Raw genomic sequence first — 26,807 nt, 5'->3', positions numbered from 1 at the left:
TACATGTACATATACATTATATATATATATATATATATATATATATATATATATATATATATACATACATTAAGACAGTTGCTGTCCAAGTGACTCTTCAGAAAACCTGTCAACATGTAAACGGGGAATATGAATTTGGCAAAATCAGTTCTGCTTTAACCAGTATATTAACACAGACGAACTACTCACGATTTCAATTTAAAAGGGCATTTCTTTGCAGCTTTTAAACACAGATCAAATAAAACAGAGTCAGGTTGTTGTTTACTAGATTAAAACGTGTTTGGAGAAAAGGGGGAGCAACTGATTTCACTAAAAAGAAGAGAAGCACATCATTTTAAACTCAGCCCAGTTAGCATGTATATCTGTGTAGGGACAAATGAAAGCACACAGACGAGAGCAAGGCGTCCCTGCGCCGGACGCGGGCCGGTTCGTTTATCCCGCCAGTGGCCCATGCTGCCCTGCTGCAGTGTACGAGAGGGCGAGGAGCGGCGAGGGCCTTCGCGCAGGCGCCTTTCATTGTTTTGACTGAAAATGCCGTCGGTTTCGAAAACGGCGGCGAGCGCTTCTCCTCAAACCGAGAAACCAACCCACTACACGTAAGTAAAGGCAGATTGAAAGCGTAGAAAATGCATTAAAAATCCCTCCGTGCAGATCTTGTTGGCCGCAGCAGAGGCAGAGCACTGTAGATTTGGGCACCAAGAGTGGGTTTAAAAATGGTGCTTTTTTCCCTTTTGTAAATTCTTGCGAATACAACCACGTAAGTAAACTAAAAAGGCGATTTGAAAACGGCGAGGTGGGCACAGCTACGGAAAGGCATGTTTTGCGACGGCGGGACACCCCTCGCCACACGGCCAACACGAAACCGTGGCGATTTGCGCGAACGGGCAGCAGCTAAGTTGCATTTTTACTTTTTTATTTTTCCTTCTTCCATCTCGGCCTGATTTGCTGAAGTCCCTACGTGTCTTTCCTGACGTACGCACTCGCGGGCAGCACGGCGCCTACGCTGGAAATCTGGCGCAAGTGCTACCGGAATAGCCCAGTGTCGAGAGCGCAGCGCCAGAGTTTGGGCAGCATGGAGTAACATTTCTTGCAACAATGAGCGACGATGAAATGTGGTCCGGCTCTGCTGTGTGTTTTAAGTATGTTTTACTCTTGGCCACTTGATTGCGGCTGTATTTATGCGTGGATTAGGACTTATTTAGTTTGTGTAACTCTTCAGCTTAGTCGTGTGGGGGAAAATATTGATGCATCTGCTTCCATAAAGACAGCAATTAAATTAATTATATAAAGCTATAGGATGCGTGTGGCGTTGCTTTTCTGCGCGCAGTGTAAGCCGTGATAAAATCCGAGTGGCCAACAGATTGTGCTTCAGTGTTTTTTTTCTTCTTTTCTCTCTTTCTTCATGTTGACAAGAGCATTTTTTAACACTGGTCTCTGATACTTTGCAGCTATTTAAAGGAGTTTAGGACCGAGCAATGCCCCCTCTTCTTGCAGCACAAGTGTACCCAGCACAGACCTTTTACATGTTTTCACTGGCATTTCCTAAACCAGCGGAGACGAAGACCTATCAGGAGACGAGATGGGACTTTTAACTACAGCCCCGACGTTTATTGTACAAAATACGATGAAACGACAGGCATCTGCCCGGATGGAGACGAGTAAGTTCTTCGGTTCATTTGTTTTTAATGGATGTGTTGTTTCTTGCACCTCGACTCGCTATTCGTAATGGGGCTCTTATTTGAGAGAATTGGTGTATATTGGTTTTTATTATGGGTTTATTGGTTTGTTTGTCGGTGTTAAAAACAATCAGGTATTTTATTATTATTATTATTATTATTATTATTATTAAACGTGGTACTTTCCACATTGGCCTGATTTCATGCACTGTATAGAGGTGTGCTTTTTGTAATCCCAAGAAACGTGGGAGTTGATTGTTTTGCGATGCAAGCAGTACTGTATTACTGTATGTGAAGAGCTAATGGTGTGGCGTATTGCCTGCTCAACATTGTGCATTATGTTGTAGCGCGGTTACACTTAGTATATTTGCTCATTAAATATCGGGGTGCGCATATAATAAATCCCACTATCTTGGGTGCACATAATGCAGATATGACCCGATCCTCAAAGCACCTGCATGCTCCGTGCAGCCTATATGTGGTATTAAAAAAGCAAACGCGTATTCTGTATTTGCTGTTTTTTCGCGGCGGTGTTTCCATTACGATGGCTGTAACGAGCAGTGCATCCTGATAGAAATGGTCGAAAATGCGGGCGGTCGTGTCTATTGTTCTGGGGTATAACGCACGTACACACCCCTTCTGGCTGCTGCCATGCTTGTTATACAGCTGCATGGGGCTTTGAAGTGCTAGTACATCTCATTTTTGTAATGCGGAAGTCTGGCCTTGCTCTCTTTCTGTGTGTGGGTGTGTATAGGGGGGAAGAGCGAACTGTTTTAGGCGATTGTCGTCTGTAAATGCACCGTCTTTTGTGGGTGCGAAAAACCCACATATTAAAATACTGGATTAAATAAACGTTTTGTGTTGAAATATGATCTGGCTTTGTTGTGCGGGACGCGGAGGGAAGGTACACACCCCCTTTCTTTCTGGCTTGTGATTGGCTGTCCCGTCGCACGGAGCCTTGCTATTGGTTCAAATAATGTTTACCATTCCATTGCTGTGTGCCATTCGAATACCTGCGGTTGAAAATGGATCTGTTTTATTGTAGTCTTCCGCCTTTGTTAGGCATATCCCTACCGACATGAAGTCGTTTGTTGTGTTTTGGAGGGAAATTGCCTTTGGCTAGCTATACATTTGTTAAGACACGTGATTTGTTCTGGTCGCAATTGTTAGTAAAGGTAACACGCATGATTAGGGCGAGTGCAGTTCAAGAAAAGCCAGGCACCGTTTTTAGCAAAATGAAAATGACAAGTCACTAATATAACTCCATGTCATGAAAGATATAAGCTACAGTTTCGGCTTGTGCGACTTGCATGCTGTCAGGTGTCATGGTGCAGTCTGGGTACGAAAAGACAGTTTGTAAACTGGAAATATCTGCCCATGCACCTTTGAACCTTTTGGTGTAAGATGAAGAAAAAATTGCACGGTCCATTATTAATACAGAGGTGTAAATAAATTATGCAAGATTGTTTCAAATGCCTAGAAAAATAAGACCTTCAGGAATTTGGAGTAAATGTCAATCTCATTGTAGTAGCAGCAGTGATGTGTATTTATTTATTTTACTAGTTGGTGTTATTTAAAGACACTTCAACATGCAGGCACTTTTACAGGCAAACCTGTAAGATTATAGATCTTCAAACCTGAAATAGTTTGCTTTCATGAATTGGGAAAGCTGTTGTAACACGGAAGGACAAACAAGTGGTTACAGTTTCTTTTAAGTAGTAATTCAATGTGGGGAATTTAGAGCTGTGAGGGAACTTTCCATCTGGGATCTTCAATTAGTTTGTTAGAGTTGAAAGGGGTAACACAGCATAATGTGATACCATTGCACTTGATTGTGGAATACCCTGTAGTTTGAATGAAGGTCCTCTGTGTGCCCAGACTGGAGTTAATCCTGTAAATTGGTTCTACATGCAAACCTGGGGAATTCTGCAGCGCTTGTAAATAAGCGCTAATGAAACTCAGAGGGGGTTTATCTCCGTGGTGTATACAGCACATTGCTTAATTGATTGCACACACACTCCAGTTTAGTTTCTTTTGTAGGAAAATTATCCTTTGCTAAACGAGGAGAGGGTTACACAACATTTGACATCACCTGGTGTTGAAGGCTGATACGTTAGAATTTTTCCTTATTTAGAAAAGTAAATGATAAAGATCTGTATCGGGCAGAGAGAGCCTGTATAGGGAAACCAACCAGCCTTTTTGCAGAAGCCAGTTTATTTTCTGCATCATTAGATTCTGTTTTCTATCCCTTTAACCAGGCTGCTGTGGGTATGTGATATGAACTGCTAACGTGTGCAAAATCCTATTCCACAGATCTGTAACACATTTGTTGGGTGGTTTTGTTTAAGAAGCTGAAGGAGTCATGTACAATAGTGCCCTTTTAAAGGCTGTTGTGGAGGGGGGGGATCAAGTCCGCTTGGAATGACTGTACCGTTTGAGGAGCCAGGGTGATCGGAGCATCGTGGAGCCCCCAGTATTCACTAACTGTTCGCTTTAATTATAGTAGCTTCTCCATCATCATCATCATCATCATCAAGGCCATTCTGTGGAACCATTTCCTACAGTCTGGTGATCAAAATGATGTAAAATTAGATTATCAAAATTATATATATTGACCAGGTACAAAATTCCAAACTCGAAAAAACAGATAGGCCTATGAAGAACCCTTACGTTAGGCCAGAACTGATGAGCACAAAGCTTGTACACTTGTGCACTTCCATCTTTAAGGCGTTTGCAGGTCAGTCTGTAATGTTTAAACAGCCTGGTCTTCGAATAACCTGGCTTTGTTTTTTAGTGAAGGCTGCATTGAATGGACAGGCAGAGTGACGCATACATTCTAGTTGGTGGTGAACTTCTTCTAGATCTCGTACACTGCAACATACGGTGACAGACATTTGTCTTCTGAGCGATCTTTGCCTCTGAGGGTGAGATGTAGTGGCCATGCTGTAACTGATAGTATAACAAGCCAGACGAATCTTGGTATGGTGAAAATGTTATAAATTGGCGTCTGAGAGTCCGTTCTTACTCCTTTCCAAATCTGATACTGAGCATTGTGAAATTTTTAAATAAATAAATAAAAATCCTTCAGCTGTAATCGTTTTGCAAACACGTCTCTGCCAGACTGACAGAGCCCCACACAGCTGAGACCATTCAATGCAGGCTGTTAGCATTCATAGGCTTATATAAACATCACAAGAAGGGGAAAAAAAAAGAGAAAACAATAATGTCTGTGACCTGGGGGGTGGGGGGGAGAGGACCTGTGACCCCAAGACTGCAGTAACAAGTTCTGTCAGATGTTAACCATCCAGTGCTTTGAGACTCTGCTTCCCTGTGTGTCGCAGTGCTGGGTGTTCTACTTATAGAGGATCTCGATGTTGCATAATACCAGTAGCATCAATGTCCTTTTTCATTACATGCCATCACAAACCGCAAACATCTTCATGAGGATTGTACAGTAACATTGATCCCCATTCTTCTGTGGGTCGTCTGGGGTTGATTTGTCTTCAGATCACACACTGCAAAGCATTGGCAATTGTATAACTTGAGCTAGATACTGCTGATGAGTGGTAATCACAAGGCATGAGCTGGGATTAATAATGTTGAGAATTATACCATACAGTGCGAGAGACTACATTTAGTGCTGGTTAGTAGTTACTGTTGTTGCCAGGAGCGTCTGGGCTAATTCAGCCTCTGTCACTTGTTTGGATTGCTGCACTGACCGGTAATGGAGGCTTCTCCAGGATGCACCGCAGCTTTGTTCAAATTTGTGACCGTCGTTCGTGAAGAGGCAGCTTCTACAGGACTCTTCAGTGCAGGGGGGAAAAAATGAGACTTCAAAAGGATGAATATATGAATAGATTAACTGTGCATCTACCTATAAATAGGAACTTGTTTGATTTTATTCTTATTTTCAAGGTCATTAAAGTGAAGGGCTGCTGGTAGTCATTAAAGAAATGCACCAGCAATTTTATTAAGTAGCCTACCCAAGTCGGTCCTGCTTAGTGTGGTGATGAGAGAAAGACGCTCTGAAAATGAGATTTGGTGTTACTGCTGTTGATCTGTGGTGATGCAGAGATTGGAGGTGGAAGAGTTTATTCCATTGTGCTTAATGACAGTTTAAATTGTATATATATCCTTATCAGCCTATGTTGATGCACTGCTGGATGAAGGCCCTCACAAGAAGTTTTGACTTTTGTAAAAAGTATCTCCTCTTAATCTGTAAACAAGCACTTGCTGTTTACATGTGGAGTTTTGATCCCAATTCTAATTAAAAAAAAAAATTCTTGTCAGCTATAGACAATTCAGTTGTAACAAGCCCCAGAACATCTGCCTCCTGTTGTAGGTACCAGTCCCTTAGGCAGGTCCTTTTACTGGTTACTGTATTATAATATATAGTAATAGATTATTGTAAGAGAGAGGCCACCTGTTTTTCTGCCTCTTTTTTTAAGATAACTGGTTGGCTGCAATGTTGAAGTCCTTCTACATATTCAGTCGGTACATGGGACAAAAAACTGCTGGCTTACAGAGGTGTAGGTTTGCTGTAGATTGAGTAGAATATGTCAGAACAGTCGAGTTTAAAATGTTTCGCAACACTCGCTGTACATAACTGAAAATATTTCACTTCAGTAGTTGGGAACATAGGGGAACCAGACCTATCTGCAAGGGGAAAAAAAAGGCAGGGAACATTAAATTGAAAGCAGGTGTTAGGTGGTATTAAAAAAAAATAAAAATAATAAAAAACACAACATAATTTTTTTTTGTATTCCAAGTACCGGTTTTATTTTAGCTGATTTCATAAGTTAATGTTTAATAAAGATAAAGTGTGAAAAGTATCGCCTTGCAAACAGCCCATGTGTTTTGGCCACATGGCTGTCATCAGCTGTCATCAGCTGACACCAACTGCACTGAAGTGATAGGGTGTGTACAAATACATTTTTAAACCTGAATTTTCTGCATGTATTATCATTGTGTATTAATGACTTTAATCATTTAGAGACCCCTAGACTGTTCCCCAGTCAGGGTAAGGTAGAGGCGATTCCTTTTTCAACTCTCTTCCCATTCCTGTAGAGTTTATCTCCACGGCAGAAACTACTGGACTCTGAATTTGTAATGGGTATGAAAGAGGTTATCGGTGCTGGGAAGCGTGGTCACCCCGCAGTCAAGTGGCTCTGATATCTGAAATCGCAACGCACCTGCTCATCCAGCTAGTTCACTGCAAGTTCAGAATGCAAACTGTGTCGCTTCTGCCACTAAAAATAGTAACTTATGTAAATTAATACTGAACTTACTGTAGGAATTCGAGAGATCGTACTTCGAGCATACTGTATGTGCACCGACTTGCAGGAGGCGGTCTGTAATGAACCGCTTCAGTCTATTTGCATTTAACTATACAATGACTTTGCTACTGGCTCTTCTGAATGTGATGGTCATTGCACTTTCTCCCTCACAGTTGTTTTTAATGATTGTCTAATGAAGTGCCTAGCAGTGCGTGCTTCAAATCAGTGAATTTCTGCTTCCCTGCCTTATTTGGAAAACTACAGTTGAGTAGATCAATACCCTAAAAAAAACACAGCAGTAAAGTAAGCTTAGATTACGACCTCTTGTCCTGACCAGTGTCGTTAATCCCATTCTCTTCTTTTACGCAACTGTGTAAAGTGATGCAGAATATTTTATCCAGGCATTGTTTAAATTGTTATGAGCTAGCCTAAATGTATTTTTTCCTTCATATTTGCTCCTCACCTAAAATTGCCGGTTTAACCTTTGCTATTAAATATTCAGTGCGCTATTGAGGTCACACAAAGGAAGTTGACAGGTTTAAACACCATTGTTTTCCTCCCTGTATTGTTTATCCCACCTTTACTGAGTCTGTTTGCCGGAGCTGCTGTAGAAAACAGTTTTGTGCACTGAGAGTAAAATGCACACCTGGAGTTGGATGGCATTCCTTTCCTTAACCTGGTTTGCCCTTTGTTATGATTGATTACTTCCCATTAAGTCATTCGCTGGCACTCAGAAATCGCGTTTTATTCGAGAGCGTCTCTTTAATTTCCTGTTTCTTCGATCAGAAGCAGGGCACGGCTTCCTATTCGTGCCGATTCCTGCGTGCTGTTTATTGTCCTTAAAAGTGACTCTTGGCCACGTGATGACCAGTCCCTCGCTTTCTCTTAAACTGCGCTGTTGAATGATCTCACCGTGGTAATAATTGGACCTGGTGGTTGTTTTTCTGTTGTTTTTTAAATCGACTGGCCTGGCAGAGTCTGTGATTCCAGCAGAAGATTAACAACATCCCGCATTACAAGAGTTTTTGAATGTGATTCGCATCTGTACCATCGCGGCTCGTCAATGATTGTAATGATAATGACATGATGCAATCTGCTCTGTAAGTGTAGTGGTAAGGATGATGTTGCGGTGGTGTGGGGTAACGGAGGGTGGTCGTGTTCTTCCAGTCCATTTGACATGGATTTAGTGCCAATCAGGTCCCTACAGATTCTTAAAGGAAAAGTCGGTTCTACTCAGTTGTGGGTTAACGTTTTCTCTAAAAGGATCGAATACCCCTTTTGTTTGTTTGTGTGTTTTTGTTGTTGTCCTCCTCCGCAGCTTTGTAAGAATTAGTGGGGAATTTGCCTCCTGAGCTGGTTTGCAGGGGGTGTCAGCACTCCCAACTGGAGAGTGCCATTGGAATTGGGTCAGAACGGGTTTCACACAGCCGCGCAAAGCCGTGAAATCCCGGGAGGGTTGAGATCTACATGAGTCCCGGAGGAACTGGAGACGAGAGCTCGGTGACGGCCGGCCCCTGCCATCGCTGGTGTTGCCATAGTAACGGCTCTGGGTGGCGTAGGCTGGCTCTGCCTGAGCGCGGTCTGTTGGTCACCTCGCCCTCCCAGGATGACTGAACGCCGCTGCCCTTCCCCTCTCGTCACACGTGTTTGTCGTTCTTAAGCCTACGTGTTTCTACCCCCTCCGAGCGGTTAAGCAGAGACTTGGCTCGTGTTCCGCTCTTATTTTCCTTCTTGGAGGTAATTAATGCGTGACATGAATTCAGCACTCGGAGGTTTTACATTGGTGGGGTTTGGAGGGAGGGATTATTTTTTTTGTTTACAATAGAGCGAGTTTCATTCTGCCCACAAACGGATGCTGGGATCTCTCATCAGAGGAGGGAAGCGATTAGTATATTGACTGAGACTGAGCCCGAGCACGTTGTCTTGGGCTAGAGAGTAGGAGTGCAGGTGACTTGTGGGGACGACGCCACACGTTCACCTCGGTCGTTCGGTGTACAAGGACACGCTGACCACTGACAAAGCCCTTGCTATTCGTTCGGTGCCTTTCCCCATGTCCGGTTCACTCTGCACACTTGCAGCCCTCCCCTGAACTGACCTGTCTCTCCGTTTCAGGGCAGGGCCTTGTCCAGTTAGTCAGCCTGGTAGTGAAGCTGAGCACTGTCTGTAGGAGACCTTGTGGGGTAAAGGACCTAGCAGGCTGTAACCAGTGAGAATTCACAACCGTCCCCGTCCCCCCCACAGGGACACTGACTCTTAGCTCTCGCGATTTGACAGTGACAATATGTGTCTGTCGTTTGCGTTAACGTTGTTAAACTTTGAGACACTGTTAATGTGCCTTGTTCTGTCGGTTCTGTCAATATTCTGTAAATATCAACACTCTGTGTGTTTGTGTGTGTGTATCTGACTGTGACTGTGTCTGTCCGTCTGTGGGTGGCTGCTATTGTTCCCCCACGTTTTGCTTTCTCTCTGCATGCCAGAAGATGAAGGTTTCGGTTTGGCATGCTTCACTGAAGTGGTGCTGCTCTGTCACTGGTGCTGGTGTCTTTATCCTAAATTGTGATGAGTTACAATACGTGAAGGCTTTGGCTGAGCTCCAGGGCACAGTACATTGTGTGGTGCTGAAAGAGTTTAATTTGCCAATGAAAAATCTGCCGTTTCTTTTTCACACTGAACTCCTTGTGTTTTTGTTTTTTTTAATCAGTTTTAGTTTTTTTGATAAAATTGAGCAGATCAATTGTAGATTGGGTGGAATATGATACATTTATCTGAATTCAGTTTCTTACATGGAGTTAAAATATTTATCTCGCATATTATGTATTGATTTTTATTTCCTTGCTAATAAATGGCAGGTTATACCAATTATGCAGTTATGGAACAATTTATATTTTAATTAACAATTTAGACCAATAACTAGCCCACAAAAACATGTTTGTGTGTGTTCATGAACTTTCCCAAAAATGGAAAAGGATGACTGTCACTTGGTTCACTGAAGGGACGCAGTGCTAGAGGTGATGGGTTTGTTCCTGGTTCTGTTGAGACTGTATCGGAACAGGCTGTAGAAGCGCTGGGTGATGTGTGAGAGAGAAGAGCATTGATTAAAGCCAGTAAAGGGTGTCTGAAGAGGAGACTGCACAGAGAGAGATGATGTCAACTTGTATTTGCAGGAATTGTTATTGATGGTTGTATCAATTGAGCAGGTCTGTGTGGGTCAGGTTGACATGACTGAGCTCCTTGTTTAAGAATGCTAGGTAAAATCCACTTTTGTATCGGCGGCCTCTTCCTTTCTCCTCTGCGTCTCTCCGTGGTGCTTTCCTTGGGAGTTTTGCTCAGATGCGAGAGGTGGTGAAATAATAAATGCAGATAATCTGTAGAATTGGGAATCTCCCAGTCGTGGGGGTTTCGGATCAGCTCTGGCTCCTTCTGGTACCATCTTTGAGACTGTAGCACACACGCAGAGTATTGAACTGCAGGAGGATATTGGGTCTGATTGTACCATAGTGCAGAATTGTCTAGTTTAATTTAATTTTATACTTACATTATGGAAACCCCCCCTCCCCATAACTTGCCTGTGAAAATGTCCATCTTTACAAGACAAGGGAGGTGTGGTGCTTTGTAGCTGCTGTCTGGTGTGATTATCTGATTCTGACTACCTAATGCAGGGGTGGAGGGGTGTGCAGTTATTTACATGTTTGTTGCTGAAGTAGGGCAGGCCTTTGAAAATCTGCTGGGTTCCTAGTTTATAAATGTGCTGTCTTTGAGTTTTATTAAACTGTTTTCATGCCTGCACAACATACAAAATTCTAAGTGTTCAGTCAAAGTAAGGCCGAGCTAATGTTTGCACGCCTCCCAGAACAGGAAAGAGAAGGGTGGTCAGGGATTTAACAAAGTTTACAATATTCCTATTATTTAAAAACAAAACACACATTCTGCCCTCCCCCCCATCTCTCTCTCTCTCTCTCTCTCTCTCTCTCTCTCTTAGCTGTCCTTATCTGCACCGGACGACCGGTGATACAGAGCGGAAGTACCATCTGCGTTATTACAAGACTGGGACTTGTATCCACGAGACAGACGCTCGGGGGCACTGTGTGAAGAACGGCCTCCACTGCGCCTTCGCCCACGGCCCACATGACCTCCGACCTCCGGTCTACGACATCAGGTACGGGACCGAAGACCCAAGCAGGCTGTGTGTGTGTGTGTGTGTGTGTGATTTAGTTTTTCTAATTTGAGGATGCCAGCCTGTGAAGATGCATTCGATGTTCACACGTGTGCCTACGCACCAGCCTGCTTTGGCTGTTCTGCTTGAACTTGTGTTTCTGTGTGAGAGTGAAGAAGATAAAGAGCCGTGTGTGTAATCTGTGCCCTTCTACACTTGCCAGCTGCAGGGCTCTAACAGGCGTGCGGCTGTGCTAGTTAATTGGTCATAGCGAATGCATGAATAAGGAATCAAGTGCTGTACGTGGTTTATATTTGCATGAACATGAGTACAGGCATGTGTCTCTTGACGAGCATTGCCAGCTAATCGCGGCAGTATGCTCAATTACGAGGTACAGCAGTAGTTCCTTTATGGCTGCTCAGACCAACTGTAACCGAAGGCAGTGGCGTAGTCGCGTGGGCTTGTTTCCGTAGGGAGCTTGTGTTGGCAGGACGTATCGAGTAAGGAATTTAACAGAAACGTATAGTTTTTTCTGTATAGTTATAAGCTTTACGAAATACGCCGCCTGGCCCACAGACGCGGCTGTGAATGCTGGGTAATGAACATGGGAAGGGTGATTAGATGTTGATCCCTGCAGAGTGATGGTTGGGTGTAAATTATTTCATTCCCAAGAGTAGGTCTGTCCTGATTGTAAACGTAAACTCCTGTTATTTTCTAATTTATTTGTTTGCAGTGATCTTAATTAAATAACTGGTAGGAAATCCAGGTTTGAAAATAACCGTTAAGGCTCCATAAAATTCCATCTTCATAATTGATATATTCATGATTTATTTGATGTATTCATGAAATACACAATTTAAAGTGAGAAAAGGACTGAGGAATTAGGAATATTCAGTCAAGGGCCGCTGCAATATGGCTGAGCCCGGAGGCAACTACGGGAGATAGAGGAAGTGACCCGACCAAAGTGTGTAGCTCTAATCCAGGAAACTCCTGTTGCTGCAGAGGGAGGGAATTTCCCTGCCGAAGCGCCAACCGTGGCTTCTGGGCACGTGAAGTTTAAAAAGTTGCTGATCAGTGTGTTTCTCTAAAGTTTTAAAATAAAATCTAATACTGTCTCCAGGCACATCACTCATGGCACCCCAGACCCTTAAATAAGTTAGTTTTATTCCTTTATTTATTTTTGGCTGCTTAAACGAAATCCCAGTATTATTGCTGTCGAATCTAAATAAATACAAATAAAGAAATCAAAGAAAGGCACCGTTTGAACTTTTCTTTTCTGTTCCATAAAAACCATTCGAGTTCTCTGGCAGAACTGAGTGTTTACAAAATTCTCTTGTTTTTGCATCATTTATTTCTCTTGGCTGGCGCAGTAGGCGGCACGGCTCCCAATCAGGTCTGACCGGTTTGTGCCCCCCCCACCCCCCCGCTCTGTAAGCACAGGCCTGACTGTTTATCTCCCAGGAGGGACGCCAGTGTCCGGGGGGGGCGGTATATGGTGGGAGGGAAACCACATGTGGGGCACTGTCTGTGAATTACTACTGTTGACCAGAAAACGAATACCGTTTTTTAACACATGCCTGAGGGAATCATTGTTGTAGTGATAAAATAATCAACATGCCTATCTCCAAAACCACACGCATCTTAATCCACATGAAGCCGTTGATATTAAACAAACTGAAATTGAAGGCGGGCAGAGACGAGGAAGTGTGAACGTGGAGCTCTGCCTCTGGGGTTTTCTGCCCCTTCAGGACTGCTGACAAGTTTTTCTTCTCACTCTGGGTTTAACAGTCACGTCTCGTAGGATGTCTTGGCGTGTTGGACCAGGGGTTTCAGTTGGTTCCCAGTGTTTGCAATGTTTGAAAGCCCACGAGTTGTAGTTTTGGATACACGTGTGACACACAGCTCGGTCACAAAGCAAAAGCAACAAACGCATACATGTGGGCACAAAAAACAGGTACTGCTCTAGTCCATTTCCCCTCCTGGTGAGGTCGGTCTTTGTCGTGTGACGGGCACGTCCAGGAGACCGCTGCCCCCCCCGACCCGCCCAATTCAATTAGGGACAGTGATGTAGGTGGGTGCTGATACTCGGCTTAGTCCCACTTGTGCCTGGTGGGTAAATTGATGCCACTCTGAAATCAGGCCTGTTTCACGTTTACTTTTCTATTGGCTGCATTGCTTTCTCGTACTTCAGTGTATCCCGATCTGGTGTTACCCGGCTGCAAGAATTGCTCTTCAGGCAGATTCACCCTTCAGCGCCTAGGGAGAGAGAAATGAAAACTCGGCAAACGGTTTAAATCAGAAGAGAGAGCAATGAAAATCAGTAGAGTGAAATGATTGTGATTGTTCTGAGGCGAAACAAAAAAACACTGCTGAAGGATATTCTGCCGTTTCCTATCAACTTGTATTCTGTCTGCTCAGACTAAGCTGCTGCCTGTCATTGAGGGACTGTCTTTTGAATCGATTTGCAGAGAAATCCAAGCGCAGGAGGCCCTGCAGAATGGACAGCTGGGCGCTGGGGAGGGGATCCCCGACCTGCAGCCCGGAGTGCTGGCCAGCCAGGCGATGATCGAGAAGACGCTCACAGAGGACCCCAGGTGGCAGGGTAAGGAAGCGTGCCCCCCTGAGACGGCCAGGTGGGCCAGACCTCGGCTCCTGAGCCCGTCGGCATTCACCCCCATTACTTTAACCCTGCTGAGCCATCAAAGTGCGCCCCGATAAAGTAAACAAACGTCACTGTGTTGGTTTGGTTGTTTTCTTCACTTAAATTTGTCTCCCTTCCCTATTCCTTCTTGCTGCCTCCTGTTCTCTGCTGTATGGGTTTTATTTTGCTCGTTTTGTGGTTTTGCGTGGTCTGTACTGCAGGCGCATCTGCCCCTGTGGAAACATTTGATTTTCCACCAGTAAAGCCTTTCCTATAAAATAACACCAAGTAAATGAAGGTGGTTTGGATAAAATTAGTTTTTCTGTTCATGGAGGGGGTGCCGCCCTCTAGTGGAGCAATAGACAATAACATCGATAGCATTTATAAATCTGCACCTTTTGAAAAGCATTTTAAAAGGCAGTTGTTGCAATCTAAATGTGTGAGTTGGCTCCCCTTACTTTCACTTAGATTTCTTTATCTCAGCGATCATAACTTATATATTATTATTATTCTTGTATATTCTCCACCAGATGGTACAGTACGATTACATTTGTTTCACTCTGCATGGGAACACTGTTTGTCTTGAACAGATACCAACTTTGTTCTCGCCAACTACAAGACGGAACAGTGCACCAAACCTCCACGCCTCTGCAGACAAGGATATGCCTGCCCACACTATCACAACAGTCGAGACCGGAGAAGAAACCCCAGGAAGTTTAAATACAGGTAAGAAAATGGCTATTATAATAATCCATTAAAGTAATTATAATTGTTGTTCGACAGCGTAGATTTAGATTTCGCCGGTGCTCCGACCCAGGAAACAATTTTTTGTATTTCCAGCTATTTGGTTTCTGAAGAATAATTCAGAACTGATTTGAGGTTTTATTTTCTCTCTCATCGATCTTTGCCCAACGCATCCTGTCCTCTCTGTGGTTGCAGGTCCACCCCCTGTCCGAATGTAAAGCATGGCGATGAATGGGGCGAACCTTCGAAGTGTGACAGCGGAGACAGCTGCCAGTATTGCCACTCGCGCACGGAGCAGCAGTTCCATCCGGAGGTCGGTGGACCGGGTGGCACACGAGCCACTGATGAGAGTGGGACTGGACCTCGTTAGTGCGATGGCTGGAGTTCACCTGATTAAACCTGATCTGAATCAAGACTTTCAACACCTTTTAATAGCAGGGCCTTTCTTGAGCCAAGTCATTGAGTTTTTTGTTATTGTTTATCAGAAGAGACTGGGGTTGCTTGCCTTCTGAGAAAAGCTGACCGGGCCTGACATGTCCGTTCCTCCGATCAGTAGTAGTATTGTAGTATTAAGGATATCTAACCATGTACACCTTTTAATCCAGCTCACCTAAGTAAGTGTCTTGTTCTGTTGTGTTTTTCAGATTTACAAATCCACAAAATGCAATGACATGCGTCAAACGGGCTACTGTCCACGGGGGCCGTTCTGTGCGTTTGCACACGTGGAAAGTAAGTCTTTACTCTCTGGCAGGGGTCGTGAGATCTGGGGGGCTTTTTGGAAATAAAATCTTCTTGGCACTAGTTCTTTCCTTGTTCTTCCAGTTTGTTCAAACGTTAACCACAGCCTTGTTGTAAAATGCTATTTAAAGTCTGAAAAACAAGAAAGGTCTGGCAGTTAATTGTCAAGATGGATACAGATGTCATTATCTGATGTGAAAACCCCTCTAGGATGTGTAGTGAACAGGAAGTGTTAAAATAGATGGAAACTTTACTTAGCTGAGTTGCGTATCACTGTAAAGGAGGTCACTGTATTAACTCCTGTCAATCACCTGCTGGAAAGTGTACACTCACCTAAAGGATTATTAGGAACACCTGTTCAATTTCTCATTAATGCAATTATCTAACCAACCAATCACATGGCAGTTGCTTCAATGCATTTAGGGGTGTGGTCCTGGTCAAGACAATCTCCTGAACTCCAAACTGAATGTCTGAATGGGAAAGAAAGGTGATTTAAGCAATTTTGAGCGTGGCATGGTTGTTGGTGCCAGACGGGCCGGTCTGAGTATTTCACAATCTGCTCAGTTACTGGGATTTTCACGCACAACCATTTCTAGGGTTTACAAAGAATGGTGTGAAAAGGGAAAAACATCCAGTATGCGGCAGTCCTGTGGGCGAAAATGCCTTGTTGATGCTAGAGGTCAGAGGAGAATGGGCCGACTGATTCAAGCTGATAGAAGAGCAACTTTGACTGAAATAACCACTCGTTACAACCGAGGTATGCAGCAAAGCATTTGTGAAGCCACAACACGTACAACCTTGAGGCGGATGGGCTACAACAGCAGAAGACCCCACCGGGTACCACTCATCTCCACTACAAATAGGAAAAAGAGGCTACAATTTGCACAAGCTCACCAAAATTGGACAGTTGAAGACTGGAAAAATGTTGCCTGGTCTGATGAGTCTCGATTTCTGTTGACACATTCAGATGGTAGAGTCAGAATTTGGCGTAAACAGAATGAGAACATGGATCCATCATGCCTTGTTACCACTGTGCAGGCTGGTGGTGGTGGTGTAATGGTGTGGGGGATGTTTTCTTGGCACACTTTAGGCCCCTTAGTGCCAATTGGGCATCGTTTAAATGCCACGGCCTACCTGAGCATTGTTTCTGACCATGTCCATCCCTTTATGACCACCATGTACCCATCCTCTGATGGCTACTTCCAGCAGGATAATGCACCATGTCACAAAGGTCGAATCATTTCAAATTGGTTTCTTGAACATGACAATGAGTTCACTGTACTAAACTGGCCCCCACAGTCACCAGATCTCAACCCAATAGAGCATCTTTGGGATGTGGTGGAACGGGAGCTTCGTGCCCTGGATGTGCATCCCACAAATCTCCATCAACTGCAAGATGCTATCCTATCAATATGGGCCAACATTTCTAAAGAATGCTTTCAGCACCTTGTTGAATCAATGCCACGTAGAATTAAGGCAGTTCTGAAGGCAAAAGGGGGTCAAACACAGTATTAGTATGGTGTTCATAATAATCCTTTAGGTGAGTGTATATCATCAGTTTGTTGAAACGGCACCATTTGCATAGATTTCCCTGTGTAATGTCGGAGCTTTGTGGCACTCAAATTTTTTGCAGTTGTTTTGTTTTGATGAGTCGGCAAGTCTAATCCCTGTGTCGTTTGTTGCAGGAATATCTTCCTCCGATGAGCCCATGAGTTCGTTGCTTACTGTGATGCATTCTGGGTCCCAGTCCAAGCCGGGCTCCCAGCAGTATTCTGAGTGTCCGGTCAGTGAGTGGTGTGGCAACGCAAACTCTATAGGCAGTACTGCCAACAACAATGGTCAAATGGTGAATGTACGTAGACGCCTCCTTTTCTTTTCCTCTCTCTGTGTAGTTCTAAGGATTTTGTTTTCTTGTCTTCACACCAAACAGACTTGACAAATGGTAGGCCGGATGCTTTTAACGGGTACAGTTTCACCAGTGTTAGTTCAGCGCTGCATGGCGGGTTCTTTGCAGTGCCAGGGTTCAGTAAATTCACAAACCAGCATGATCAACTGAGAATCTGATGACTAATTTATAACTAATTGCACTATCCTCAAGGTGAAGAGTATTTCGAAGTCTTTAAATTCCCTCCCCTGACCTCACGTGAGCAAGTAATTTCTTCATTTTATGTTTTTTTATTTGTGTGATTATCCATTTATTTGCATACTGACATAAAGTAGGGGAGAGGCTGAGTAAGGCCAATGTTTATTTTTATTATTATTATTTTTTTTTCTGTTCCATCATACACTAGTCAACAAATAAATCTAAGGGGATTAGGTGTATAACTCAATTCAATATTTCTGTTGTTCTACCAAATAAGATATAGCTTTATTTTATGCATTCTATTTTTCTTTATTTTATGACTACTGTATTGTTTTGCCAGTCCAGTTAAATACCATTTAAGTCCAGGTCGCATGAAGTAAGTTGCTGCCAGTTGTCCAGCTGTCGGTTAACTGAGACGCACACAACAGCGAGCACATTTCTCTGGCTTTGAAACCTACTTAAGATCCTCTGTACTTTTCTCCTTCAGGTTTCATGCACTAGTAGTCCGACTGTAACGTCAGGCTCAGGAAGCAACAGTTCTTTGTCCCCAGTTGGACCCATCAGCAGGCCCAAATGCTTTACTAATGGTAGCTTATGTTCAGAGTCCACCACGTCCAATGTTTCGTCTCCGACGTCTAACTATCCCAAAGCACCGGGGTTTGAACGTGAGGATCAGGTATATAAAGATTAATTTCTCTTTACCCCTCCTGCCCTCCCGGGAGGCTTCAGTGACGCTATAGCAGGCAGGCAGGCCTTTGACCTTTGACTTTTGCCCTTTGGCCAAGGGCATTTTGCTTTAGACGGCTTCCATCCCAGCACAACATCTTGTCTACGATCACTCAATTCTCTTTAGTAAGAACTTCATTCAAGGGTTCTCCGAAAGTGCCTAGTTATCAGACGGATTGTACACACAACTTTATTTTTATACATGTATTATTTATTGTTATTATTTATTAGTTTAGCAGGTTGTTTGGGGACCCACTGGTTTTTACTAAAGAGTTTTGTTTTACTCCAATGGCAGGGTATTTTAGCAAGGGGGTGGCGGGTGGGTGTTGGCACAAAATATTGAATTTGTATTAACTACCTTAGTTTTCAACATGTAGTTTTCCCAGGTTAGCTGCCATGTCAAGTTTTTGTTTTTTAATGGGTGTGTACTTCTCAAAGCATTGCTGTGTTATGTCCTTGTACCAAAGAACATATCAGTGTTGTGCATTTATCATTTGTTGGTTATTTTTTTCTTAAAAAGTTATTACTATTATTATTGTACATATTTCCCAGTCTGAATCTTTTTTAAGGAGCTTAGAAATGCAATGTAGGATTATACATCTGGCTGCTGCTGTTTGATGAGTTTGACAGATGATTAAAACCAAAATAACTGATTTCATTCAGCTCTGTTGTGCTGTTTAGCGTTGTTACTTTTTTTGTGTGCAAAAGACTGTTTACTTCCTTGTCTCCTAATAGTTCAATCTGTGTAGGGGGGGATGAGGAAGTTAATGAAAATGCACCCGAGACCTGCCTGGGCTAATCTGACTTTGCAGTGATCATTTAACCATGTTACATTGAGTAAAACCTCCTAGAACACAGCTGCTCAGCCCTGGTCCTGGGGACCTTCTGACCTGCTGTTTTTTTTTTTTATCCAACCCAGCTCTCAATTCTTTAATTTAACCCTCAATTTAACTGTTTTGCTTCATTTGACTTTCTAAATTGTGTGGCTTATTAAAAGGTTAAGATTTCAAGCTCCAATTACAGTTTCATATTCAACATTAATTCTACAACTGTTTAAAATAATGTATGATCTCAGATTAGGGAAATTGAGTTAAATTAGGGTTCAATTAAGTTACACTACTTGTAATTAAGTAATTGAGAGCTCAGTTGGAACAAAAGCCGGCAGGGCAGGGTGTCACTAGGACCAGGGTTGAGAACCAGTGTCCTAGAAGAATGAAGATGGACTAGACCTGTAGTACCGTTATCCTTTCACTGATCTGTGTCTGTGTGTAACTAGCATCTGGGAAAGTAATCTCATCCCAGGGATCCTCTTTGCTCTCAACTGCAGCCATAGTGTAAAGACTTACTGATGTTTATACTGTCTCTCTTGTCCTGAAGAATCGCTCAGGCTGTGTTGTGTTCAGTAGCTGGATGTGGTGTGACTTAATGGATTCTGGTTTCTGTTTTTAGGCCAAAAACATGAAGGTTCATCCAATGGATGGTAGTCAAAAGTTAATGGACCACGAAAAACAGGTGCGTCTCACGGCAGGCTGGATGAGTACAGTACTGTATGTGTTTGGTGTTTCAGACAATCTGTCGGATGAGATGGCAGGAGATTTATGGAAACTATATTTTAATAATTTTCATCCATATAATAGTGTTTCTCAACGCTGGTCCTGGAGGACCCCCTACCTGCTGGTTTTTGTTCCAGCCGAGCTCCCAGTTTCTAAATGTTCTAAATCGGAGCCTTTTAAATATTTTAAACAGTTGGGGTATTAAGGAACCAACTTTATATCAGTTACACAATTAAAAAAGTGAAATATAAGAAAGTTATTACTTCAATTAAGGGTTCAATTAAGTAATAGAGAGCTCGGTTGGAACAAAAGTTGATGGGATACGGTGTCCTGTAGAACCGTTGTTTAGAAACACTGGCATAAGAGGCTTCTGTATATTTTCTTTGACTAGTACTGAAGACAGGAGTGTTGTCTGTTAGGTCCACTGGGGGCACTACTGAGTTCAGATATGCAAACATGCTGGAAACTGTATAGCATTTGAAAAAGAAGACTTTACAATATTAAGAGTAGAATTATGATTATTTTTGTGGAGTCAGTTTGAAATAATTAACGAAAATCCATGTTCTTTCTTCTTTGCAGAATCTTATTAGTGTTTTTTCAGTGGTAAACCCACTGGCGTCGAGTATAACATCCAGTATAACTTCAAGCCTAGCCTCCAGTATTGGCTCGGACAGCTCGTCCCCGACTACTCTGTCAACGATGAATGCAAAAGCTACCCCCTTCTACCCTGGTAGCAATACTGTTGAATCGGTGATAGGTAAGTCCAGTGTTTGAGCTTGTGTCAGTGTGTAAGCGTTGCGAACCGGATGCTGTTTCAAACTGTGGGAGGCATGCACCCTTCAGGAAGGTTGTGTCGTCGTGTGAAGAGGCTGTCGGCCCCGTTTACACTGGCCATGTTTAGGTGCACCTCCGCCTGGGCCCAGACTAGTTTTGTACATCGTGGACACCTTACGTAGCGGCCACTATCGATGGGCGAGATGCAGTAGAAACTTTTCCCAAGAAAGACTGTGGGTGTTTACCTTGAGTAGATGACGAAATTAGAGCACTTATTAATGTATGGTGGGAAAGTGCCACACACAATCGATTTGCTTGGAGCAGTAAGACATTAAAAGGTGTTTGAAAAGATTGCAAAAAGACTGCATTGGGCTGCATTACAGCGTGTCGTGACCAAACACATTTACCTTTTTTTGGTGGTATAAATACACACAAATATGAGACTAAGATATCGCAACAACATTTCAGTCCAAAGTGTGGTATGGACAGGCTGAGGTGTACCTAAGTGTGGACAGTGGAAACTGCATGGTACTGGCATTTGTGAATGAGGTTTGGCACTGCTGCTCCATTAGGTTTCGAGGTCTGTCCTGAAATGACAGCTACGGGGCTTTGGAGGGATTGGAGGAAATAAATAGTGGTGGTCGGGACTGTGAGACAACAGAGTTTGGTTCAGCAGAAGGTTAAACAGGGTCTGTTGTTGCCTGCAGCCCTAAGGAGTACAATGGTGCTTCAGTACTCTAGTAACTGTACGCCTAAACCCAGTGGAAAACTGCTAGCTTGTCTGCCTCTATACCTGGCTCCCTGGTGCTGCTAGGCAGCTGTGGTCACATGACCAGGGCTTGTTGTGCTTAAACGTGCATGTGCAAGGGGTCTGTGTTTGAATGGTTGTGCTGAGAGGGAGGGATGGAGTGAAGGAGGGAGGGAGAGAGAGAGAGAGAGACGCGCTGGCTGCTGCAGCAGCCGGTGAGTCAGCACTTAGCAGGGTGGATACTAATTCTCTCTAACAACTCCTTAGCTCTCTGCCAGTGAGGTAGGGTGACTTCACCGCGGGAAATTGGTGAAACTTGTGTGTGTCGAGAGGTTTATAATGGACAGGACGAGCATCTGTTGTGACTAGCACACTGCCAAGTTGTTTCATGTTTGTGATCTCGTTTTAAATGTACAACTGATGGTGGCTAGTCTGTGTGTATATATCTTTATAGATCTACAATGCATAACTGTAGAGTGGCTCAAATTGGTCTTGGAGTTCTCTGTGCTTGGTGACTATTGAATTGAAAGACTTGTATCTGTTGTTAGTGTGACTTTCAAAGGGAGTATTGCTATTTAGTATTACTGTCAGCATGATTTAAATGCTGTGTCACAGTGGCACTGCTGCCTGGAAGTGACTGTACTGTGATACAGCGTATGTGAATCTGCATAGAGCGCAGCACGGCACATATTTCTGGTGCTGGGCGATGTGAATCGAGTGGAGGGTGGACAGTGCAGACGGACGGTCTAGGGAGAAGACATGTCCGGAGTGAACGTGCCAGTGAAGCGGCCGGAGCAGAGGGTTATAAATAGCAATGAAGTGCAACTGCGTTCAGGAACGGCGGTGCTTCACACAGAGGGCTTTGTGTTACGAGGAGCGGGGGGGCCGAGCCCGGCCGTGGATGCTTGCGGAGTCTCTGGGGGCATTTGGCCACAATCCCAGGGGACTTCCTGCCTGTTGGCAATAGTTCCTCTCACACGAGCGAGATGCGCAGATTGTCACTCCTCTTGCTCTTTCTTGTGCTCCAATATTTCACTCGGCTTGTTTTTTTATACCATGTAAAATACTCCACTGTTTATTTTGCTTGCCTTCCTGCTGCAGGAAAACGGCATCTGCATTCAAACTGCAAATTATCTCTAAACTGGTTCTTTCAGGTTCTGCTCTGGATCTAAATTTCAGTGACATCAACGTCTCTCTAGACAAAGAATTAGAAGACCAAGAGAACAGCGACCTTGGTTTGACAAGTAAGTGAGATGTTTTGGTTAGACTGGGGAAAAATAAAACTATCGCCTAGTGGGACCCCGTACCTGCCCCCTTGCACTCTGTATTTAAGCGTAGACCTATACGATGCAGACTGCAGACAACCTCCGAACTTCTCTCCTGCAGCTCCCGAAGCACGTCTTGCACTCGATCGTGTCACCTGTGCATGTTCTCATCCCTCTCTCCCTCTCTCATCTCCACCCCACAGATCAGAGATTGTTAGGCGGCTCGGCTCCCGTCAATATTCCTGGCTCCCTGGCCCGCTCTTCCTCGCTGCACTCCTCCTCCTCGCTCTCTGCCTCCCCGCTGAGCTCGCTCTCTCAGTCCCTGTCCCAGTCGCTCCTCTCCGCAGGAATGGCCCCCCAGCAGAGTCAGCCCCAGGCCCACCCAACCAAAGCAGAGCACGGCCTCCTGGGAACTTCCGCCTCCTCCCAGAACTCCCTCGGTGAGAAAACGAGGAGCCCTAGACATGTTTTGCTAGTGCTGGTTGTTAGGAGACTAACCTTTTGATGGGTTTCTTGACGTGACAGGTTTAAACGGGGGTGCTGGCAGCATATGGGACTTTGTGAGCGGCAGTTTCTCACCCAGCCCGTCGCCCGTGTTCAGCAACGTCACCTCGACCACTGTGAGTTCCAGCAGCGCTGACCTCGTCAGGTTACGGAGGGACCTGGACGAAGCCAAGCGGAAAATCAAGCAGTGGGAAGACTCGTGGCAGCAGGTAAAACAGGTCAGTGCCCGAGACGATGGACGCCTTCGTTTATTGCGGCCGATTGCACAGCGTCGCGGTTCTTGGTGGGCAGGTCGATCCATGCAAGGTTGAGGTAGGCAGTGGGCCGCACTCAATCCCCTGACCTGTTTAGTACCCCAGTTAGTTTGCCCATAAAGACATGCTTACCCGAAACACTATGTCTGAACACAGGTCTTAGACGGGAGTTTTTGACTGTGCGCCCCCGTGTGTGTTGGCAGGCTTGTGACGCCTGGCAGAAGGAGGCGCAGGAGGCGAAGGAGCAGGCCCAGTCCGCGGAGGCCGAGCGGCTGCTGGCGGCGCAGAAGCGGGACGAGGCGGACCGGCGGCTCAAGCAGCTGCAGGACGACTTCGACTCTGTGTGCCGCTCGCCCAACGTGCCGCTCTTGCGCAGCTACGGCGATCTGGACCAGATGCCCCTGCCCAAGCTGCACGCCCTCCAGAGCCAGCTGCGGGCCGACTTGGACCTCATAGACGGGGTGAGCTCCGAACCTGCCCTCGCCGTGCCCTCCTGAGATCTCGCTTTTACTCAGTGGATTGTCTTGTTTGGTCTTCTCTCTGGTCCTGTGACTGATCCTTCTTTTCTCCACACAGGTAATATATCAGCTTCAGTCAAAGAAATGTATAGTTTGCCAAAAGCATGACCGGTGCATCGTCCTGCAGCCATGCCAGCATTATGTACTCTGTGAGAACTGCGCGCCTAGCAAATCCGAATGTCCCTACTGTCAGACGAAGATACTGAAGTGGTGATGTAGAGATATTCAAGGTACCCGTTCTGGATCTAGCTCTTTGAAGAACTACTACTAATATATTATGTTAACAGTTTAAGTACAGCATTTTGTGTTCTCAGTATTTCATATAGTAATTGAATTGATAGTTTTATTAGAAATTATTAATGGTGTTTGACTGATACATCTGTGGATCTCAAATCATCCAGGGGGTCTGTCAGGATTCGTGAGCATTGTGATATTTCAGAAGCTCCCCCTCAGCTCATTTTGATTACTTAGGTCTATATAATTCCCATTCCAATACCGCATGTGATAATTGATAACACATTTGATTAAAGGTGTCAGTCAAACACTGTTAGCGCTACTAGTTATGTGAAGAAGATTGATTTCTTGTAAAAGCACTTTGTTGACCTGGGGATTTGTTAAAAAGTTACTTTAGAAAATTGCTTCAAGCTGCTTTGTAGAATTATTTTTGTTTGTTTTTAGTTTTATTTCATTTTCTCTAAATATGCTATTATATGAAGCTTTTGTTTGTGTACTGTGAAACATAATAGAATATTTCATATTCAATTTCTTACTGTTAAATCATGGTATAGTAAATATATTGTTAAAGATTTCATATTCTAAAAAACAAAATAGTACTTAATAAATAAATATTAATATTAGTATTGTTGAACTTGATTAGGATTTTTACATTTTTGAATCAAAATAAAAAAATAAAAAAAATAAACAAGTGCAAATGTTTAATGCTTATAAGCATAACCAGCAAGTATAGTGATATCATAAAGGCACATATGCTAAAGCATTTAGGAAATCAATTGCCATTTAAATTTTTTTTTTTTTTTTTTTTTTTTATATATATATTTTGTTGTTGGAGGAACCAACTTTTTACTTCTAACAGCTGCAGGTACCAGCCCTGTGGTGCTTTGTAACTGTTTTTGTAGAGAAATGTTTTGTATAACTCCTAGCCTCTTGGAACTGTTGTGAACATACCTGATACTTGGCCACTCGTTCTTTTAAGTGCCTTGCACAGAAAATCTTAAGCATCTGTGAGCAACTCAAGATTGTAGTAAAATGGCTACAGGTAACGATAAGCTTGTACAAATTTCAGTCAAATATTAATTGCATTTTGAAATCAGAAAAACAAACCAACAATAAAAACTTACTGTAGAATTGCCTGTGAACCACTTTGGGTTCTCCTCTATAGGCATTTCAATCTAAACAAGAACATTGATCTTGTCAGTGTGGGATCCTGACGCCAGGCTTACAAGTCCTGTCCCCATTTTCAATGTCTAATGGGCAATGGTGCTTCATTTTGGTGTTTTTATTGGTGTCGCTACAGTATCAGTTCAAAGTGTTAACCATCTTTAATTTACTTGGTTAGGAGTATGCAATTCAGGATATCTTAATGTGTGTGTAAAAACTGGCACTGTTTTTTGTTTTGTTTGTTTTTGTTTTAAATGTGGAAAAAATATAATTCTGTACTGTCTTTACAGAAGAAATCAATGGTGTTAAATTCTGTAATCTGTGTTGTCAAATGCGACCGTGTAATGTGCTTAGGTTAAACTAATTGAAATGACCTACTACTGTGTTCACAAAAAAGTATTTGTGTTCATATTCTTTACTCTATATATGGTCCTTTAATATTTACAGCAATGAGTACGTTCAGCAGAAAGAGGAGATTTTCCCATTCCTGATTTTGACATGCGTTGTGCTGGGAGATATCTGTGTAGATTTTAAGGAACAAAACCTTTTTAAAAAACAAAAAACAAAAACCTGAATTGCACCGGAGTCCATTTGCACGACAGACCAGAAGATTTTATATCGGCCAGTTAATTTCATTACATGGCAAGGTATATCACTAGTGCAAAAATATAAGAATAACACATCATCATAGAATAGCTGTAGGTTCTTGTTACAAGTTGTTCAGTTGTCGTTTAATTTATAATACAATGAAAGCTTTAGATCTTTTTTTTTTTATTCACTTGTTGGTCAGATCGTTGGCAAATTCATCTACTACTACTTAAACATGCAAATATATACGATGATCATCAGGAATACAAAAGCAAAGACTATGTTAGGTTTTTTTTTTTCTTCCCCAGGCACTCATTTCAGTCGGATCCAAAATGCAACCTAGTACTTTAAAAGTGGAGCAAAGTTTATTTTTTCAGCCCGTGTGGGGGTCCGACAGCTCTTGCATAACCCAGTTCACACGGCCAGCTTTTCATCTGTTCCGTTAAAAGCTTTTATAATTGAGTGTTAATCAACAAATTATTAGATTCAAATGATCTCGTGCAGCTTGAAGACATTTCTGTGCTGAGGACTAGACTTTTACAGCTGATGCATTTGTATTAAATAAACCAAAGTGCTATAGCTTTTAGTTCGTGTTTAGTGTCACTTTCAAATATTTAACAATAGTAATAAAAAAAATGGTATCATGAAATATATATCTTCCCTTGTTTAATCTAAATGACTATGCCAACTGCTTTTGCTGACAATATTAATGGACTTTTAGCCCATTTTTGTAGTTTTTTGCCAAAGACCTTTACTGTTCTACAATGATTATTTTGTGATTGTTCTTTTCTTTTAATTATTATTATTGTAACATTCTAAGCAAGAAATGGCTAGAACATGATTTTTGAGAAATGACCAAACTTAATGTCATGTTCAATTGTGTATTGTGTATCAGAACATGTATAACAATAATGCTCTGTTTTGTTTTTTTTCTTTTTTTTTCTCGTGTGTGTAATTATTTAATGCACAAGTTGGGGAAAAAAGCAACACAAAAATACATGGCAGTTTAAACTGGCAGCAGTTAATTGTGAAGAAATGTTGGAGAAATTAATGAATTTTGTGTTGAAATTCTTAAGTGGCCATACGGATCAGTACTTGGTAAAACAGAATAGTACAGTTTTTATTTTGTGCTAAACTCACTTATTTGTAAGCCTCTTAATCTATATTG

The 26,807-nt window shown here is 43.1% G+C and overlaps 1 protein-coding gene across 3 annotated transcripts; it reads left to right on the top strand.

The window, feature by feature from the left end:
• The first annotated feature begins 293 nt into the window (after window positions 1-293).
• unkl (unk like zinc finger) lies at window positions 294-26,560 on the top strand. Of its 3 annotated transcripts, none has more exons than XM_066690211.1 (16): window positions 294-596; window positions 1,449-1,658; window positions 10,932-11,108; window positions 13,574-13,707; window positions 14,337-14,472; window positions 14,686-14,803; window positions 15,135-15,219; window positions 16,914-17,080; window positions 17,799-17,987; window positions 19,487-19,549; window positions 20,170-20,347; window positions 22,267-22,356; window positions 22,581-22,817; window positions 22,903-23,099; window positions 23,339-23,596; window positions 23,712-26,560. In XM_066690211.1, exons 1-16 carry the CDS (start codon window positions 532-534, stop codon window positions 23,865-23,867), a joined length of 2,460 nt encoding a protein of 819 aa, XP_066546308.1. In that variant the 5' UTR covers window positions 294-531; the 3' UTR covers window positions 23,868-26,560. The 3 variants fall into 3 exon arrangements, with proteins under 3 accessions (XP_066546308.1, XP_066546310.1, XP_066546309.1); XM_066690212.1 differs by lacking the exon at window positions 294-596 and adding an exon at window positions 724-1,139; XM_066690213.1 differs by lacking the exon at window positions 17,799-17,987.
• The last annotated feature ends 247 nt before the right edge of the window (window positions 26,561-26,807 follow it).

Source organism: Amia ocellicauda, chromosome 17 (genome assembly GCF_036373705.1).
Source record: "Amia ocellicauda isolate fAmiCal2 chromosome 17, fAmiCal2.hap1, whole genome shotgun sequence".
NCBI lineage: Eukaryota > Metazoa > Chordata > Actinopteri > Amiiformes > Amiidae > Amia > Amia ocellicauda.
Note: the sequence above shows the minus strand (reverse complement) of the source record. Positions and strands in the feature narration are given on the sequence as shown.

Coding starts and splice junctions, on each gene's coding strand:
- unkl (XM_066690211.1), top strand. CDS start 532: ATGCCGTCGGTTTCGAAAACGGCGGCGAGCGCTTCTCCTCAAACCGAG. Junction 1,659..10,931: donor ATCTGCCCGGATGGAGACGA/GTAAGTTCTTCG, acceptor TCTCTCTCTTAG/CTGTCCTTATCTGCACCGGA. Junction 19,550..20,169: donor TAATGGACCACGAAAAACAG/GTGCGTCTCACG, acceptor TCTTCTTTGCAG/AATCTTATTAGTGTTTTTTC.